The sequence below is a fragment of the Cherax quadricarinatus genome, chromosome 24 (assembly GCF_038502225.1).
Source record: "Cherax quadricarinatus isolate ZL_2023a chromosome 24, ASM3850222v1, whole genome shotgun sequence".
NCBI lineage: Eukaryota > Metazoa > Arthropoda > Malacostraca > Decapoda > Parastacidae > Cherax > Cherax quadricarinatus.
Window position 1 is genome coordinate 6,628,104 of NC_091315.1, and position 19,996 is coordinate 6,648,099.

At 42.1% G+C, this 19,996-nt stretch overlaps 1 protein-coding gene across 1 annotated transcript in view; it reads right to left on the reverse strand.

Annotated features, from left to right (window-relative positions):
* Positions 1 to 19,996, reverse strand: part of LOC128690737 (lachesin-like) — a 175,854-nt gene that overhangs the window by 151,640 nt on the left and 4,218 nt on the right. The window contains exon 3 of the mRNA XM_070088138.1: positions 18,306 to 18,461. Coding sequence (XP_069944239.1) covers positions 18,306 to 18,461 — 156 coding nt within the window. The remainder of the gene's footprint in view (positions 1 to 18,305; positions 18,462 to 19,996) is intronic.

Sequence of the window (19,996 nt, forward strand, 5' to 3'; positions counted from 1 at the left end):
GAAGGGCAAACACACCCCACAGAATCTCCCACCAAAAGACTCCACCCGCGACATTCCCAACGCAACTGAGCAACCTATACTACAACCCACTCACTGTTCCCTCTGCCACCAACCCCCATATCACAAACCTCACCCCAACAGCTGTCCCTTATGGGCATTCTGACCCCACCCCCATCAACACAAACCCCACCTACACCACAGCCCCATATAGGCCCCCACCAAGGCTCTCCCTCCCCCAACCCCAATATTCTTGCATGACCACAATGATAGAAAAGAAACTAAAGGTTTGGTACACAAACGCGGATGGAATAACGAATAAACATGAGGAGTGGAATGAAAGAATCAGTGAAAAATCCCCAGACATCATAGCAGTCACAGAAACAAAACTCGCTGAGACAATAACAGACACAATCTTCCCAACAGGATATCAGATCCTGAGGAAAGATAGAAGGAGTAGAGGGGGAGGAGGGGTTGCACTGCTCATAAAACACCAATGGGGATTTGAGGAAATGGAAGGCATGGACATGATTGGAGAAAGAGACTACATTGTAGGTACAATTCAGTCCGGAGAACATAAAGTAGTCATTGGAGTGATGTATAACCCACCACAGAACGGCAGGAGGCCAAGAGAGGAGTACGAAGAAAACAACAGGGTGATGGTGGACACACTGGCTGAGGTGGCAAGAAGAGCTCACTCGAGCAGAGCAAAGTTACTGGTAATGGGCGATTTCAACCACAGGGAGATCGACTGGGAAAACCTGGAGCCACATGGGGGTCCCGAAACATGGAGAGCCAAGATGATGGATGTGGTACTTGAAAACCTCATGCATCAACATGTCAGGGACACAACCAGAGAGAGAGGGGAGGATGAGCCAGCAAGACTGGATCTTGTGTTCACCCTGAGCAGTTCAGACATTGAGGACATCACTTACGAGAGGCCCCTTGGAGCTAGCGATCATGTGGTTCTGAGTTTTGACTATATAGTAGAGTTACAAGTGGAGAAGGTAACAGGAACTGAAGGGGACAGGCCAAACTATAAAAGGGGGGACTACACAGGTATGAGAAACTTCCTGCAGGAGGTTCAGTGGGACAGAGAAATGGTAGGAAAATCAGTAAACGAGATGATGGAATATGTGGCAACAAAGTGCAAGGAGGCAGAGGAAAGTTTTGTTCCCAAGGGAAACAGAAATAATAGGAAGACCAAAACGAGTCCTTGGTTTACCCGAAGGTGTAGGGAGGCAAAAACTAAGTGCAACAGAGAATGGAAAAGGTACAGGAGGCATAGGACCCAGGAAAACAAGGAGATTAGTAGAAGAGCCAGAAACGAGTATGCGCAGATAAGGAGGGAGGCCCAGCGACAGTATGAAAACGACATAGCATCGAAAGTCAAATCTGACCCGAAACTGCTGTATAGCCACATTAGGAGGAAGACAACAGTCAAGGACCAGGTGATAAGGCTGAGGAAAGAAGGTGGAGAACTCACAAGAAACGATCAAGAGGTATGTGAAGAGCTCAACACGAGATTTAAGGAAGTATTTACAGTAGAGACAGGAAGGACTCTGGGGGGACAGACCAGATGGGGACACCAGCAAGGAATACACCAACAAGTGTTGGACGACATACATACAGATGAGGAGGAGGTGAAGAAACTGCTAAGGGACATCGATACCTCAAAGGCAATGGGACCGGACAACATCTCTCCGTGGGTCCTTAGAGAGGGAGCAGATATGTTGTGCGTGCCACTTACCACAATCTTCAACACATCCCTGGAAACTGGGCAACTACCTGAGGTATGGAAGACGGCAAATGTAGTTCCCATTTTCAAAAAAGGAGACAGAAAAGAGGCACTAAACTATAGACCTGTGTCATTGACGTGTATAGTATGCAAAATTATGGAGAAGATTATCAGGAGGAGAGTGGTGGAGCACCTGGAACGGAACAGGAGTATAAATGCCAACCAGCACGGATTCACGGAAGGCAAATCCTGTGTCACAAACCTTCTGGAGTTTTATGATAAAATAACAGAAGTAAGACAAGAGAGAGAGGGGTGGGTTGATTGCATCTTCTTGGACTGCAAGAAGGCCTTTGACACAGTTCCTCACAAGAGATTAGTGCAGAAGCTAGAGCATCAGGCGCATATAACAGGAAGGGCACTGCAATGGATCAGAGAATACCTGACAGGGAGGCAACAACGAGTCATGGTACGTAATGATGTATCACAGTGGGCACCTGTGACGAGCGGGGTCCCACAGGGGTCGGTCCTAGGACCAGTGCTATTTTTGGTATATGTGAACGACATGACGGAAGGGTTAGACTCAGAAGTGTCCCTGTTTGCAGATGATGTGAAGTTAATGAGGAGAATTAAATCTGATGAGGACCAGGCAGGACTTCAAAGAGACCTGGACAGACTGGACACCTGGTCCAGCAAATGGCTTCTCGAATTTAATCCTGCCAAATGCAAAGTCATGAAGATAGGGGAAGGGCACAGAAGACCACAGACAGAGTATAGGCTAGGTGGCCAAAGACTGCAAACCTCACTCAAGGAGAAAGATCTTGGGGTGAGTATAACACCGAGCATGTCTCCGGAAGCACACATCAATCAGATAACTGCTGCAGCATACGGGCGCCTGGCAAACCTGAGAACAGCATTCCGATACCTTAGTAAGGAATCATTCAAGACACTGTACACCGTGTATGTCAGGCCCATACTGGAGTATGCAGCACCTGTTTGGAACCCGCACTTGATAAAGCACGTCAAGAAACTAGAGAAAGTACAAAGGTTTGCGACAAGGTTAGTTCCAGAGCTAAGGGGAATGTCCTATGAAGAAAGATTAAGGGAAATCGGCCTGACGACACTGGAGGACAGGAGGGTCAGGGGAGACATGATAACGACATATAAAATACTGCGTGGAATAGACAAGGTGGACAAAGACAGGATGTTCCAGGGAGGGGACACAGAAACAAGAGGCCACAATTGGAAGTTGAAGACACAAATGAGTCAGAGAGATAGTAGGAAGTATTTCTTCAGTCATAGAGTTGTAAGGCAGTGGAATAGCCTAGAAAATGACGTAGTGGAGGCAGGAACCATACACAGTTTTAAGACGAGGTTTGATAAAGCTCATGGAGCGGGGAGAGAGAGGGCCTAGTAGCAACCGGTGAAGAGGCAGGGCCAGGAGCTAGGACTCGACCCCTGCAACCACAAATAGGTGAGTACAAATAGTGAGTACCAGTGAAGAGGCGGGGCCAGGAGCTAGGACTCGACCCCTGCAACCACAAATAGGTGAGTACAAATAGGTGAGTACACACACGTTAGGAAGTATTTCTTCAATCATAGAGTTGTCAGCAAGTGGAATAGCCTAGCAAGTGAAGTAGTGGAGGCAGGAACCATACATAGTTTTAAGAAGAGGTATGACAAAGGTCAGGAAGCAGAGAGAGAGAGGATCCAGTAGCGATCAGTGAAGAGGCGGGGCCAGGAGCTGAGTATCGACCCCTGCAACCACAATTAGGTGAGTACAATTAGGTGAGTACACACACACAGGAGAGAGGGACATGTCTCAGGTAGAAAATTTTCACAGACTTGGGGGGTGTTCGATAGAAAAAAATCGACCAATCAGATTGACATTCAAAACAGATGTGGTACGGAACAAGATACTACAACAGAAACCACTGTTAAAGGACTCTCCAGAGTATCAAAAAGTGTTCCTCAGTCGAGACAGAACATGAAAGGAAAGGGAACAACTGAAAGTGAGAGCAAGACAGAACCAGTGGAAGGAAAGAGAGACAGGACAGGCAACGACAGACAGGAAAACTCAGCCTTTGGGGGAACATCAAACACAAATGCTTACAGAAACCTCTCAACCCCTTTCACCACATATCAACCAAACACAGTAAACAAACCTCACTCCATAGCCACCACCCCCCTAAGCACTAATTCCACAGTCACAGCAGCCTCCCATAATATTGTGCCCTGCCTCCCACCCTCCCAGCCTGCACCTTCCTCTTCCACCTCCCAAAATACAGTAATTGAAAGGAAGCTAAAGGTATGGTACACCAATGCAGATGGAATAACAAATAAGAGTGAAGAGTGGCAAGAACGCAACATTAATGCATCACCTGACATTATAGCACTAACAGAGACAAAACTTACAGGGATAATAACAGATGCAATTTTTCCACCTGGATATCAGATTATGAGGAAAGACAGAGAGAACAGAGAAAGGGGAGGAGTAGCATTGCTCATAAAAAAAACAGTGGAGTTTTGTGGAGATGGGAGGAATGGAAAGAAGGGAAACAGACAACTTCATCGTAGGAACACTTCAGACTGGTGGTCCAAAGGTGATGATAGCAGTGATGTATAACCCACCACTTAACAGCAGGAGAACAAGAGAAGAGTATGATGTGCGCAATAGGGCAATGGTGGATACACTAGCTGAAGTGGCCAGGAGGGCTTACATGGGTAGGACAAAATTGCTTATAATGGGGGATTTCAATCATAAAGAGATTGACTGGGAAAACCTAGAGCCACATGGGGGACCAGAAACATGGAGGGCTAAGATGTTGGAGACTGTATTAGAGAACTTTATGCATCAACATGTTAAGGATACCACCAGAGAGAGAGGAGAGGATGTTGCAGCAAGGCTGGATCTCATATTCACCTTGAATAGTTCAGACATAAGGGATATCACCCACGAAAGACCCCTTGGCGCTAGCGATCATGATGTCCTGAGTTTTGAATATCTTGTTGAGTTAACAGTGGAGAATGCAGTAGCACGAGAACAAAGAGAGAAACCAAACTTCAAAAGAGGTAATGAGGAATGAGAAGTTTCTTGCATGAAGTGCAGTGGGAAAGAGAACTAGATGGAAAGACAGTAAATGAAATGATGGAAATAGTAACCACTAAGTGCAGGGAGGCAGAGGAAAGGTTCATACCAAAGGGCAACAGAAAAAATGATAAGACCAGAGTGAGCCCATGGAAGGTGTAAAGAGGCCAAAGCCAAGTGTGCGAGAGCATGGAAGGCAAAGGACTCAAGAAAACAAGGAGATGAGCAGAAGAACCAGAAACGAATATGCAAGGATAAGGAGAGAGGCCCAGAGGCAATACGAGAACGACATAGCATCAAAAGCCAAATCTGAACCAAAGTCACATTAGGAGAAAAACAACAGTCAAGGACCAGGTAATCAGGCTGAGGAAAGAAGGAGGGGAGCTCACGAAGAGTGACCAAGAAGTATGTGATGAACTAAACAAAAGATTTAGAGAAGTATTCACAATAGAGTTAGGAATGCTTCCAGCAAACTGTGGAGGTAGGGTGCACCAGCAGGCGCTGGACACAATACACATAACCAAGATAGAGGTGAAGAAACTGCCAGACGAACTCGATGCCTCAAAGACGGTGGGCCCAGATAACATATCTCCATGGATACTGAGAGAGGGAGCAGAGGAACTGTGTGTGCCATTAGCAACAATCTTCAGTAAATCTATCGAAACAGGGCAGTTGCCTGAGGCGTGGAAGACAGCACATGCAGTTCCAATTTTTAAGAAAGGGGACAGACAGGTAGCATTAAACTACAGACCAGTGTCACTGACTTGCATAGTATGTAAAGTCATGGAAAAGATTATCAGTAGAAAAGTAGTGGAACACATTGAAAAGATTGGGCTCATACATGACAGTCAGCATGGCTTCAGAGATGGGAAATCCTGTGTCACAAATTTACTTGAGTTCTACGATAAGGTAACAGAAGTAAGACATGAGAGAGAGGGATGGGTAGATTGCATCTTCTTAGATTGCAAGAACGCTTTTGACACAGTACCACACAAGAGACTGGTGCAAAAATTAGAGGAGCAGGCAGGAATAAAGGGGAAAGTACTGCAATGGATCAGGGAATATCTGACAGGAAGGAAGCAACGTGTGTTGGTACGTGCTGAAGTGTCAGAGTGGGCGAATGTGTCGAGTGGGGTTCCACAAGGGTCAGTCCTAGGCCCTGTGCTGTTTCTTGTGTACGTGAATGACATGGTGGAAGGAATAGATTCAGAAGTGTCACTGTTCGCCGATGATGTGAAACTGATGAGGAGAATACAAGTGGGAGGGGATCAGTTAAGATTACAAGGAGATCTGGGCAAACTACAAGTATGGTCCGACAAATGGCTCCTGAAGTTTAACCCCAGTAAGTGTAAGGTCATGAAGATTGGGGAAGGACACAGAAGACTGCAGACAGAGTACAGGTTAGGAAACCAATAGCTGCAAACGTCAGTTAAAGAAAAGGATCTTGGGGTAAGCATCATAACGAACATGTCCCCTGAGGCACACATCAATCAAATAACTGCTGCAGCATATGGGAGATTGGCAAACCTGAGATTGGCATTTAGACATCTGAGTAAGGAGTCCTTCACGACATTGTACACAGTGTACGTAAGGCCTATACTGGAATATGCAGCGCCAGTATGGAACCCTCACTTAGTCAAACACGTCAAGAAATTGGAGAAAGTGCAAAAATTTGCAACACGATTAGTTCCGGAACTGAGAGGTAAGTCTTATAAGGAGAGGTTAAGGGAACTCAACCTGATGACACTAGAGGATAGGAGGGATAGAAGGGACATGATAACAACATATAAAATACTAAGAGGCATTGACAACGTGGACAAGGATCGAATGTATCAGAGATGGGATACAAAAACACGGGGACACAATTGGAAACTAAAAACCCGGATGAGTCATAGGGATGTTAGGAAGTATTTCTTTAGTCTTAGAGTTGTCAGGAACTGGAATAATCTGGACAGTGAAGTAGTGGAAGCAAGTTCCATAAATTGCTTTAAGAAGAGATATGACAAATATCATGGAGCAGGGAGAGAGTGAATTAATATCGACCAGTGAAGAGGCGGGGCTAGGAGCTATGAATCGACCCCTGCAACCACATATAGGTGAGTACATATAGGTAAGTACACACACACATACACATACACACACACACACACACACACACACACACACACACACACACACACACACACACACACACACACACACACACTCACAAATACACACACACACACACAGGCTAAGGAAGGAAGGAGGAGAGACAACAAGAAATGACCGTGAAGTATGTGAGGAACTCAACAAGAGATTCAAAGAAGTGTTCACAGAGGAGACAGAAGGGGCTCCAGAAAGACGGAGAGGTGGGGCACACCACCATGTGCTGGACACAGTGCACACAACCGAGGAAGAAGTGAAGAGGCTTCTGAGTGAGCTAGATACCTCAAAGGCAATGGGGCCAGATAACATCTCCCCATGGGTATTGAGAGAGGGAGCAGAGGCTACGTGTACCCCTAACAACAATATTCAATACATCTATCGAAACAGGGAGATTGCCTGAGGCATGGAAGACAGCAAATGTATTCTCAATCTTTAAAAAAGGAGACAGACATGAAGCACTAAACTACAGACCAGTGTCACTGACATGTTTAGTATGCAAAATCATGGAGAAGATTATCAGGAGAAGAGTGGTGGAACACCTAGAAAGGAATGATCTCATCAACAGCAGCCAACATGGTTTCAGGGAAGGGAAATCCTATGTCACAAACCTACTGGAGTTCTATGACATGGTGACAGCAGTAAGACAAGAGAGAGAGGGGTGGGTAGATTGCATATTCTTTGACTGCAAGAAGGCCTTTGACACAGCTCCACACAAGAGATTGGTGCAAAAACTGGAGGACCAAGCAGGGATAACAGGGAAGGCACTACAATGGATCAGGGAATACTTGTCAGGAAGACAGCAGCGAGTCATGGTACGTGGCGAGGTGTCAGAGTGGGCACCTGTGACCAGGGGGGTCCCACAGGGGTCAGTCCTAGGACCAGTGCTGTTTCTGGTATTTGTGAACGACATGACGGAAGGAATAGACTCTGAGGTGTCACTGTTTGCAGATGACATGTAGTTGATGAGAAGAATTCACTCGATCGAAGACCAGGCAGAACTACAAAGGGATCTGGACAGGCTGCAGACCTGGTCCAGCAATTGGCTCCTGGAGTTCAATCCCACCAAGTGCAAAGTCATGAAGATTGGGAAAGGGCAAAGAAGACCGCAGACGGAGTACAGTCTAGGGGGCCAGAGACTACAAACCTCACTCAAGGAAAAAGATCTTGGGGTGAGTATAACACCAGGCACATCTCCTGAAGCGCACATCAACCAAATAACTGCTGCAGCATATGGGCGCCTAGCAAGCCTCAGAACAGCATTCCGACATCTTAATAAGGAATCATTCAGGACCCTGTACACCGTGTACGTTTGGCCCATATTGGAGTATGCGGCACCAGTTTGGAACCCACACCTAGCCAAGCACGTAAAGAAACTAGAGAAAGTGCAAAGGTTTGCAACAAGACTAGTCCCAGAGCTAAGAGGTATGTCCTACGAGGAGAGGTTAAGGGAAATCCACCTGACGACACTGGAGGACAGGAGAGATAGGGGGGACATAATAACGACTTACAAAATACTGAGAGAAATTGACAAGGTGGACAAAGACAGGATGTTCCAGAGACTGGACACAGCAACACGGGGACACAGTTGGAAGCTGAAGACACAGATGAATTACAGGGATGTTAGGAAGTATTTCTTCAGCCAGAGAATAGTTAGGAAGTGGAATAGTTTGGGAAGCGATGTAGTGGAGGCAAGATACATACATAGCTTTAAGCAGAGGTATGATAAAGCTCACGGTTCAGGGAGAGTGACCTAGTAGCGACCAGTGAAGAGGCGGGGCCAGGAGCTCGGACTCGACCCCTGAAACCTCAACTAGGTGAGTACACACACACACGATAAAGAATTCGTTATTGTTTATTTGGATTTTAGGAAGGCTTTTGACAGAGTACACTGATAAAGAAAGTGGCAGCTCATGGCATTGGGGAACAAGTGCTGTCAAAGATTGAGTCATGGTTCACCAACAGGAAGCAGAGAGTGTGCATAAATGGCGTGAAATCTGAGTGGGGATCTGTAAGAAGTGGCGTTCAACAAGGCACATTGTTGTTTATAATGTATCAATGACCTTGACGAGGGAATTACTGGTGATAAGAGCAAATTCACTGATGCCACGAAGAAAGATATGATAATCGTTTCAGACGTAGCTTTCACTGGACTTCAGGAGAATTTAGACTGATTCAGTTATTCGTCCGAAAAGTGGCAGATGCAGTTCAACGTAGATAAATGCAAAGTTCTGAAGCTCGGGAATGTTCGTAACCCTAGCACTTACAAGTTAAATATCGTAGAACAGAACATAAGAACATAAGAAAGGAGGATCACTGCAGCAGGCCTGTTGGCCCATACTCGGCAGGTCCTTTACAATCCATCCCACTAACAAAACATTTGCCCAACCCAATTTTCAATGCTACCCAAGAAATAAGGTCTGATAACTCTATCCACATCTATCCACTCATTTGCAAGTCCCACTCAAAATCCAACCCCTCTCACTCATATATTTATCCAACCTAAATTTGAAACTACCCAAAGTCCTAGCCTCAATAACCCAACTAGATAGACTGTTCCACTCATCAACTACTCTATTTCCAAACCAATACCTATGTCCTTTGTAAATCTAAACTTGTCTAATTTAAATCCATTACTGCGGGTTCTCTCCTGGAGAGATATCCTCAAGACCTTATTAATATCCCCTTTATTAATACCCATCTTCCACTTATACACTTCGATCAGGTCTCCCCTCATTCTTCGTCTAACAAGTGAATGTAATTTAAGAGTCTTCAACCTTTCTTCATAAGGAAGATTTCTAATGCTATGTATTAATTTAGTCATTCTACGCTGAATGTTTTCTAAAGAATTTATGTCCATTCTGTAATATGGAGGCCAGAACTGAGCTGCATAATCTAGGTGAGGCCTTACTAATGATGTATAAAGCTGCAGTATGACCTCTGGACTTCTGTTGCTTACACTTCTTGATATAAATCCCAATAATCGACTTGCCTTTTTACGTACGCTTAGGCATTGCTGTCTTGGTTTAAGTTGCTGCTCACCATAACCCCCAAGTCCTTTTCGCAATCTGTATGGCTAAGTTCTACATCATTTAACTTGTAAGTACTAGGGTTATGGGCACTCCCAAGCTTCAGAACCTTGCATTTATCTACATTGAACTGCATCTGCCGCTTTTCTGACCAAGAATAGAGTTTGTCTAAATCCTCCTGAAGTTCCCTAACATCTACGTTTGAATCAATTATCCTACCGATCTTTGTGTCATCGGCGAACTTGCTCATATCACTAGTAATACCCTCAACAAGGTCATTGATATATATTATAAACAACAACGGGCCTAAGACTGATACCTGTGGTACGCCACTTGTTACAGATCCCCACTCGGATTTAACCCTATTTAAGCATACTCTCTGCTTCCTATTAGTGAGCCATGACTCGATCCATGACAGCACTTTTTCCCCAATACCATGAGCTGCCACTTTTTTTAACAGTCTCTGGTGCGATACTCTATCAAAAGCCTTACTAAAATCTAAATAAACAATATCGAATTCTTTATCATGATCAACGGCCTCTAAAGCTTTACTGAAGAAGGTTAATAAATTAGTTAGGCAGGAACGGCCCCTTGTGAATCCATGCTGAGTATCATTAATCAAGCTATGCTTATCAAGATGGCTTCTTATATTATCAGCTATGAATGACTAGTAATTTGCCTGCAATTGAGGTTAGACTTATTGGGCGGTAATTTGACGGTAACGACTTGTCCCCTGCTTTAAAAATAGGAATTACATTAGCCATCTTCCACATATCAGACACTACACCTGTTTGAAGAGAAATATTAAAAATATTAGTCAATGGTTCACAAAGTTCCATTTTACACTCTCTAAGAACCCTTGAAAAAAGTTCATCAGGGCCCGGGGATTTATTTTGCTTTAACCGGTGTATCTGTTTGATAACCAATTCGGTAGTGACTGTGTTATTACATAATTTATCATCATCAAGCCCACTACAAAAATTAATTACTGGGATATTGTTAGTGTCTTCCTGAGTGAAAACCGAGAGAAAATAATTATTAAGAATAGAGCACATTTCAGTCTCCTTGCCAGAGTTATTTTTAAGGGGACCTATCTTATCTCTAACCTTTGTTCTATAAACCTGGAAAAAACTTTTTGGGTTAGTTTTCGAATCCCTAGCAACTTTAATTTCATAGTCCCGTTTAGCTTTTCTTATCCCCTTTTTAACGTCCCTCTTAATGTCAATATACCAATTCATAAGATGACCCTCACCTCTTTTGATGCGCCAATAAATTCCTTTTTTCTGTCCTAAAAGATATTTGAGCCTATTATTCATCCATTTGGGGTCATTTCTATTCGATCTAATTTCCTTATATGGGATAAATGTTCTTTGGGCAGCGTATTGTGTTAAGAAAGCTGTCCTACTGATAGCTTTCTTCGTTACCCCAGTCCACAGATGATAAGTGTTCTCTACGCCCATTGTAATCTGCTAAGCGAAAATCTGAGACCAGTACTGAATTATCCCTACTATCATACTTCCATTCAATGCTAAAGGTAATTGATTTGTGATCGCTTGTGCCGAGTTCCTCTGTAATTTCTAAACTGATAAATTAGACACATGTGCAACTCTTGGGTATCTTTATTGAGGAAACGTTTCGCCACACAGTGGCTTCATCAGTCCATACAAAGGAGAATCTTGAAGAACAGGAGGAGAATGAGGTAATCAGTCCCTCAACCTTGAGTCGATGTGGTCAGTCCATCAATCTTGATGGACTGACCACATCGACTCAAGGTTGAGGGACTGATTACCTCATTCTCCTCCTGTTCTTCAAGATTCTCCTTTGTATGGACTGATGAAGCCACTGTGTGGCGAAACGTTTCCTCAATAAAGATACCCAAGAGTTGCACATGTGTCTAATTTATCAACATGTCGGTTCTCTGAACCATTCATCTACAAATTTCTAAACTATTAACAAAGGTTTCCTTGTTTGCCAAAACCAAGTCAAGCAGGTTATTTACCCTTGTAGGCTCTGTCACAAACTGCTTCAAAAAACAATCCTGAACTACTTCTAAGAAGTCATTTGATTCTAAATTCCTAGTCAAGAAATTCCAATCAATATGACTAAAGTTAAGTCTCCTAGAATTACTACGTTATCATGCCTTGTGGTCTTAACAGTTTCTTCCCATAGTAGTCTCCCTTGGTCCCTATCTAAGTTTGGGGGACGGTATCGCACACCTAAAATAAATTTTTCATGTCCCTCTGAAAATTCTATCCAGACTCTGTATGTGTTACTTCAGACTTAATACCCGTTTTTATGCAACAGTTCAAGCGATCTCGGACATACAGTGCCACCTCATCCCCCTTCCCGATACTTCTATCTACTTGGAACAATTTAAAACCCTGTATGTGACATTCAGCAGGCATGTCCCGATTTTTCCTATTGAACCACGTCTCAGTTAAGGCAAATACATCAATGTTACCTGCACCAGCAACTAGTCTCAACTCGTCCATCTTATTCCTAGCAATACGACTATTTGTGTAATATATATTTAAGGACCCTCCTTTCTCTTTACCCTTCCTGCTCCTTTCTGTTATTCCACTGTCCTTGTCACCTAGTGCCACTGGCTTTCCAACATACACCTCATTTTGCCTATTACTAGTTCTCCTAGTACTCATATTACTACACTGGGACTTCACTGTTTTCCCACCAAAGCCCATACCACTAACTATTCCTAGTTTAAAGACCTAACAGCTCCCTCCACTGCGTTGGCCAGTGCTCCCACCCCACACCTAGATAAGTGAACCCCATCCCTGGCATATGTCATTTCTGCCATAGAAGAGGTCCCAGTTGTCAATGAATGTTACCGCATTTTCCTTACAGTATTTGTCAGGCCAGCAATTGACACCAATTGCCCTGGACAACCATTCATTTCCAACTCCTCTCCTTGGCAAAATACTACATATGGCAGGTTTCCCACCCTTCCTCCTAATTATCTCTATTGCTGACCTATACCTGCTAATTAGGTCCTCACTCCTACGTCTGCCAACATCGTTGCCTCCAGCACTGAGACTGATAATAGGATTGCTCCCATTACCTCTCATAATGTCATCCAGACGGCTAACAATATCCTTCACCCAAACCCCAGGAAAACACTCTCTGCCTCCTACTCCTATCCTTCAGGCAGAATGCCCTATCCATGTACCTAATCTGGCTATCCCCAACAACAACAATGTTTTTACCTTCCTTGGCGACGTCTGTCCTGATGTTCCCAGTAGTCGACTCACATTCGATAGGTAGCACTACACCTTCACTTGTGGAATTCGTCATGACGTTCTCGATGGTCTTCATTGGGGTTTCTAGGGATGTCTCACTCACATCTGCCAATGCTTCCTTGGTGCTCGTTGTGGCATTCCCAGTAGAATACCCACATTCGTCAGGTAGCACCGAAAATGGGTTGGAAGTTTCCACAGTAGTCCTCTGGTTTCTCGTTGTTTCTGCCTCTCCAAGTCTTCTTGATCCTCAGCTTGGTTCTATGTTGCCCAGCCACTGACCAAGTTCCCCTCTTAACCTGGGGACTCACAACAGGAGGATTACTACGAATCCTCTTGTTCTCCTCCGTTAATCGCCGTATCTCGAGCTGAGCAACCCTAAGCTCTTCTTTCAGCTGCTGGTAAAGTTGCTCAAGAGATGGCATTCTGGTTCAGATTCACAGAGAGCACACAAACAGGTCTTCACACAGCTAAGTACATGTCACCACTGAGCTAAGTACACGTCACCATTGTTTCAAATTGAGGTTGAATAAATACATGAGTGAGAAGGGTTGGATTTGAGTTGGACTTGCGCATGAGTGAATAGATTTATCAAAGCTTGGGTAGCTTTGAAGGTGGGTTGTGCAAATATTCTATTAGTGGGATGGATTTGTGAAGGACCTGCCTAGTATGGGCCAACAGGCCTGCTGCAGTGTTCCTCCTTTCTTATGTTCTTATAACCTAGGAAAGCAGTGGCTGTTGTTATAAATAGAATTACTACCCCAACTATTCAGGCACGAAAAAGGGCGAAGGAGCCATAGTAGATTCAACGACCAGTATGAGAATAAATACAAATTAAAAAAAAAAAACCGAGGCTCCATTAGCATGAATTGTTCGGAATAATCAACCGAAATTTGCGTCTCGACACATATATGGGCTACATTTGTAAAAGTTAGGTCTGTAAGAGAGGAAAAAAGAACAGAAGGGAATAATAATCCTGCTGGGATTTGAGCGACAAGGTATAAGCCAAGAAATGAACCAAAATTTCCTATAATTGAAATATTTCTTGGGATGGGTATATCGATTAATGTTCTGTAAGGTAAAGGAAAAGTCATTTGTTTTAGTTTTTATCATTTTGGCAATTTGTGGATTATTTCTAATCACAAGCATTTACTAATAAGTCGAATTGGTCATTTAGGCCTAACTCCCTTAAATAATGGACTTTTATAAAATTTCATTTTACAGATTTTTAGATATATTTTTTTCACTTTAAATAACACAAAGTAATATTATTGGACCAACCCTAACTTAAAAACCTTACGTAATCTAATTCTACTAAATATGTCACAGGTTAGTTACAGAATAAGGAAGTTGAAATACCATTACATATGTTTTGTGCAAGAATTTAATTCCGCTTTTAGAAATTTTATAAGGATTAATTTTGATATACTGTTGTTGTTACTTGAAACATATTGCATGCCTAAGTATGATAAATTAGACACATGTGCAGCTCTTGGGTATCTTTATTGAGGAAACATTTCGCCATACAGTGGCTTCATCAGTCTATACAAGGGAGAATCTTACAAATTAAAGGATTAAAGATTCTCCTTTGTATGGACTAATGAAACCACTGTGTGGCGAAATATTTCCTCAATAAAGATACCCAAGAGTTGCACATGTGTCTAATTTATCAACGTGTCGGTTTTCTGAACCATTCATCTACAGTGCCTAAGTATGGATGGCAAATGTGTAATAGCTATAAAGTTTTAAATGTAAATATGGAATACTTATAAAGTTTTTATTTGTAAATATGGAATAGTTATAATTTTAGTTTTAGGTATTTCAGTATTTTTCTAGATTTTTTTTTAAATCTATTCAAGTGATTTTTAAAGTGTTGGTGTTTCAATTATTGTATTAGTCATAATGCTGCTCATATAAGTAATAGGTTGTATTCTTAACAGTTAGCTATTTTTAATACAGCTCAATAAAAAAAAAATTATTTTTTAAACATATTTACATACTTCTAAAACAGATATATAATTTTTCATTCCTTTCCAAACTTTTTATTAATACATATTGTATAATTTTTAAATAATTTGGATATAATCAAATGTAGGCCATGTTGGTCACAAAGCCATAAGCAGCAAACAAGTATAGTTTTAAAGGTGTCAGTTAGATATTTATAATAAAACACAACATATCCTTATTACAAGTACTTTCATTCTTTGATCATCAGAAATTCTTGACCATATATGTGTATATATTTGATGTGCGGTGTGTACTGTGCTGTATGGGTACATGTAATGTTTGGTGTGTACTGTACTGCAGTGTGTGGGTATATGTAATGCTTGGTGTGAACTGTACTGCAGTGTGTGGGTATATGTAATGCTTGGTGTGCACTGTACTGCAGTGTGTGGGTATATGTAATGCTTGGTGTGCACTGTACTGCAGTGTGTGGGTGTATGTAATGTCTGGTGTGTACTGTACTGCAGTGTCTGGGTATATATAATGTGTGGTGTGTACTGTGCTGCAATATATGGGTATATGTAATGTGTGATGTGTACTGCACTGCAGTGTGAGGGTATATGTAATGTGTGGCGTGTACTGTACTGCAATATATGGGTATATATAATGTGTGGTGTGTACTGTACTGCAATATATGGGTATATATAATGTGTGGTGTGTACTGTACTGCAGTATGTGGGTATATGTAATGTTTGGTGTGTACTGTACTGCAGTATGTGGGTATATGTAATGTGTGGTGTGTACTGTACTGCAGTGTGTGGGTATACGTAATGTTTTTTTGTGAATTGTACTGCGGTGCGTGGGTATATGTAATGTGTGGTGTGTACTGTGCTGGAATACATGGGTATGTGTAATGTGTGGCATGTACTGTAGTGCAGTGTGTGGGTGTATGTAATGTGTGGTGTGTACTGTGCTGCAGCGTCTGGGCATATATTATGTGTGGTATGTACTGTACTGCAGTGTGTGAGTATATGTAATGTGTGGTGTTTACTGTACTGCAATGTGTGAGTATATGTAATGTGTGGTGTTTACTGTACTGCAATGTATGGGTATATGTAATGTGTGGTGTTTACTGTACTGCAATGTGTGAGTATATGTAATGTGTGGTGTTTACTGTACTGCAATGTATGGGTATATGTAATGTGTGGTGTTTACTGTACTGCAATGTATGGGTATATGTAATGTGTGGTGTTTACTGTACTGCAATGTGTGAGTATATGTAATGTGTGGTGTTTACTGTACTGCAATGTATGGGTATATGTAATGTGTGGTGTTTACTGTACTGCAATGTATGGGTATATGTAATGTGTGGTGTTTACTGTACTGCAATGTATGGGTATATGTAATGTGTGGTGTTTACTGTACTGCAATGTGTGGGTATATGTAATGTGTGGTGTTTACTGTACTGCAATGTATGGGTATATGTAATGTGTGGTGTTTACTGTACTGCAATGTATGGGTATATGTAATGTGTGGTGTTTACTGTACTGCAATGTATGGGTATATGTAATGTGTGGTGTTTACTGTACTGCAATGTATGGGTATATGTAATGTGTGGTGTTTACTGTACTGCAATGTATGGGTATATGTAATGTGTGGTGTTTACTGTACTGCAATGTATGGGTATATGTAATGTGTGGTGTTTACTGTACTGCAGTGTGTGGGTATATGTAATGCGTGGTATGTACTGTACTGCAATGTGTGGGTATATGTAATGCGTGGTGTTTACTGTACTGCAATGTATGGGTATATGTAATGCGTGGTATGTACTGTACTGCAATGTATGGGTATATGTAATGTGTGGTGTTTACTGTACTGCAGTGTGTGGGTATATGTAATGTGTGGTGTTTACTGTACTGCAGTGTGTGGGTATATGTAATGCGTGGTATGTACTGTACTGCAATGTGTGGGTATATGTAATGCGTGGTGTTTACTGTACTGCAATGTATGGGTATATGTAATGTGTGGTGTTTACTGTACTGCAATGTATGGGTATATGTAATGTGTGGTGTTTACTGTACTGCAGTGTGTGGGTATATGTAATGCGTGGTATGTACTGTACTGCAATGTATGGGTATATGTAATGTGTGGTGTTTACTGTACTGCAATGTATGGGTATATGTAATGTGTGGTGTTTACTGTACTGCAGTGTGTGGGTATATGTAATGTGTGGTGTTTACTGTACTGCAGTGTGTGGGTATATGTAATGTGTGGTGTTTACTGTACTGCAGTGTGTGGGTATATGTAATGCGTGGTATGTACTGTACTGCAATGTATGGGTATATGTAATGTGTGGTGTTTACTGTACTGCAATGTATGGGTATATGTAATGTGTGGTGTTTACTGTACTGCAGTGTGTGGGTATATGTAATGCGTGGTATGTACTGTACTGCAATGTGTGGGTATATGTAATGCGTGGTGTTTACTGTACTGCAATGTATGGGTATATGTAATGTGTAGTATGTACTGTACTGCAGTGTGTGGGTATATGTAATGTGTGGTATGTACTGTACTGCAGTGTGTGGGTATATGTAATGTGTGGTATGTACTGTACTGCAGTGTGTGGGTATATGTAATGTGTGGTATGTACTGTACTGCAGTGTGTGGGTATATGTAATGTGTGGTATGTACTGTACTGCATATATTGAAATAAAGATTACTGAGTGATCTACAAGTCTTCAGCTCGTGTTGTCTGCATTATTGTTGTCTCTTCAAAGGAGGTTCCTTGATAGCAATGAAGGGCTCTTGAGCTAAGGAATTTTGCTCGCCTTTTCCTTCTTTGGATCAAACTTGAATTCTTCCCATTCTCCCAAAAGCTAAGTGACCCTTGCGGGTTTGCCACTTCCCCATATATGTAATAATAATAATCTACGTTTCTTATCTCCACTTATTTTATCTTTTTTAGGCTTGTCTCTACTAATTTTGCCTCTATTAATCTCTTCTCTAAGTTTTGCATCTCATAATCGTGTCATCACTAGTCTTGTCTCTGCTAGGTTTGCCTCTTCTATTCTTGTCTCTACGATTATCATTTCTACCAGTCACGCCACCTGTCCCACCTGTCTTGCCTGAGGCATGGATGAGGCTGGAGTCCTCGCGTCGCCACCTATAGGTTGGCTCTGGCTTGCCGCTGGCACCGCACCGGAGACGCACTTGCTCACCCTCCTGCACCTCCGTGTCGCTGCTTGTGTTGACGTCTTGGATCTTCGGTGGCACTGTACACAGAAGATACATTTGAATTACTTAAAGAGTGCCTTAGCTCTCTACATATATGTTTTATAAATATACTCGCACTAGTGTATGTAATAAGCAGTGGTCTGTGCCACAGAACCCTGAAACTGGCAATAAACGAGGACTATATATGTCGGTCTCATTTTAAAGGTCTTTCAGACTGAGTGTATCTTCTTGGAGCTAGGAACTTCGCCGTAGATTTTTAATGCTTTCCTCTTCCTAAGATCAAACCTGATTACGTCCAATTCCAGTGACATTATTCCTTGTCTTTCCGTCTTTCCTTCTTGTAACACAAATTCTAAATGTCATGAAATTTTAAAATGGTATAAACATTAAGGAAGCCATAAAAAATTATAAAGCTTATATACAATCCTTATAATGAATGCAGTGAATGTAGCTTTTGTGTTTAAATATTTTACATCAGAAACTCATTAGGAAAGCAGTAGATTTATTTTATGCAAATGTTCTGAAAAAGAAGAAAAAAATATGACATCATCAGGCGAGACCTTAACGCTTTCAGTAATATATACATACATGTATATACATATGTCGTGCAGAATGGGTAAAACTTTCAATTTTGGCTTAAATAGCAGCGCTCTTCTTGCCGAGTAAGGTAAGTGAAAATTTGTGTATGCAATAATTTCTGGTGGCCTGGTGGTTAACGCTCTCGCTTCACACGGCGAGGGCCTGGGTTCGATTCCCAGCCAGAGTAGAAACATTGGACGTGTTTCTTTCCACCTGTTGTCTATGTTCCCCATCAGTAAAATGGGTACCTGGGTGTTAGTCGACTGGTGTGGGTCGCATCCTGGGACACTGACCTAAGGAGGCCTGGTCACAGACCGGGCCGCGGGGGCGTTGACCCCCGGAACTCTCTCCAGGTAAACTCCAGGTAAACGACAAATGTATATATTTGATTGTGTTTGTTTATTATTAAATTATTGTAAACTTATCTAAAATATATTTAATGCGTAATAAGCTAAAATAAATTGTGCTTGTTAAAATAAGGTTAGGTGAGGTTTCCAAGGTTCTTTTGGTACAAAATTATTATTTTTTACATTAACATAAATGAAAAAAATATATCTTTAGACATATAAGAGAAAATTTTAGAAATGACTTAATTTTAAATGAATTCTTGCTAATTGACCAGTTTTACAAATTCGGTACGACACATATAATATAATTTATTAACCAACTCAGAGCGCTTTCGTTGCTAATGGCTGCGAAGTTGTTGAGAGATGACTGCTAAATAGTCCGAGAAATGAAGATCTCTGTTCGAAATTTAAAGGTCATGAACTACTGACCGAGCGTTGGTCTGCCAGTTTAAACTCGCATAACGTGTCCAGGGACCCAACAAAAAACGATGTTTGTGTTTACTAGAAATGCGGCATAACCAGGACGATGGGATGAGAGGTATCAAATTTTTAGATAGCCTATAATGCACTATATGTGTCTGAAACTACTACAAATGACGAGGCAGGTACTGATACAATACGTATGATGGCCGAGGGCCTCAACGGAA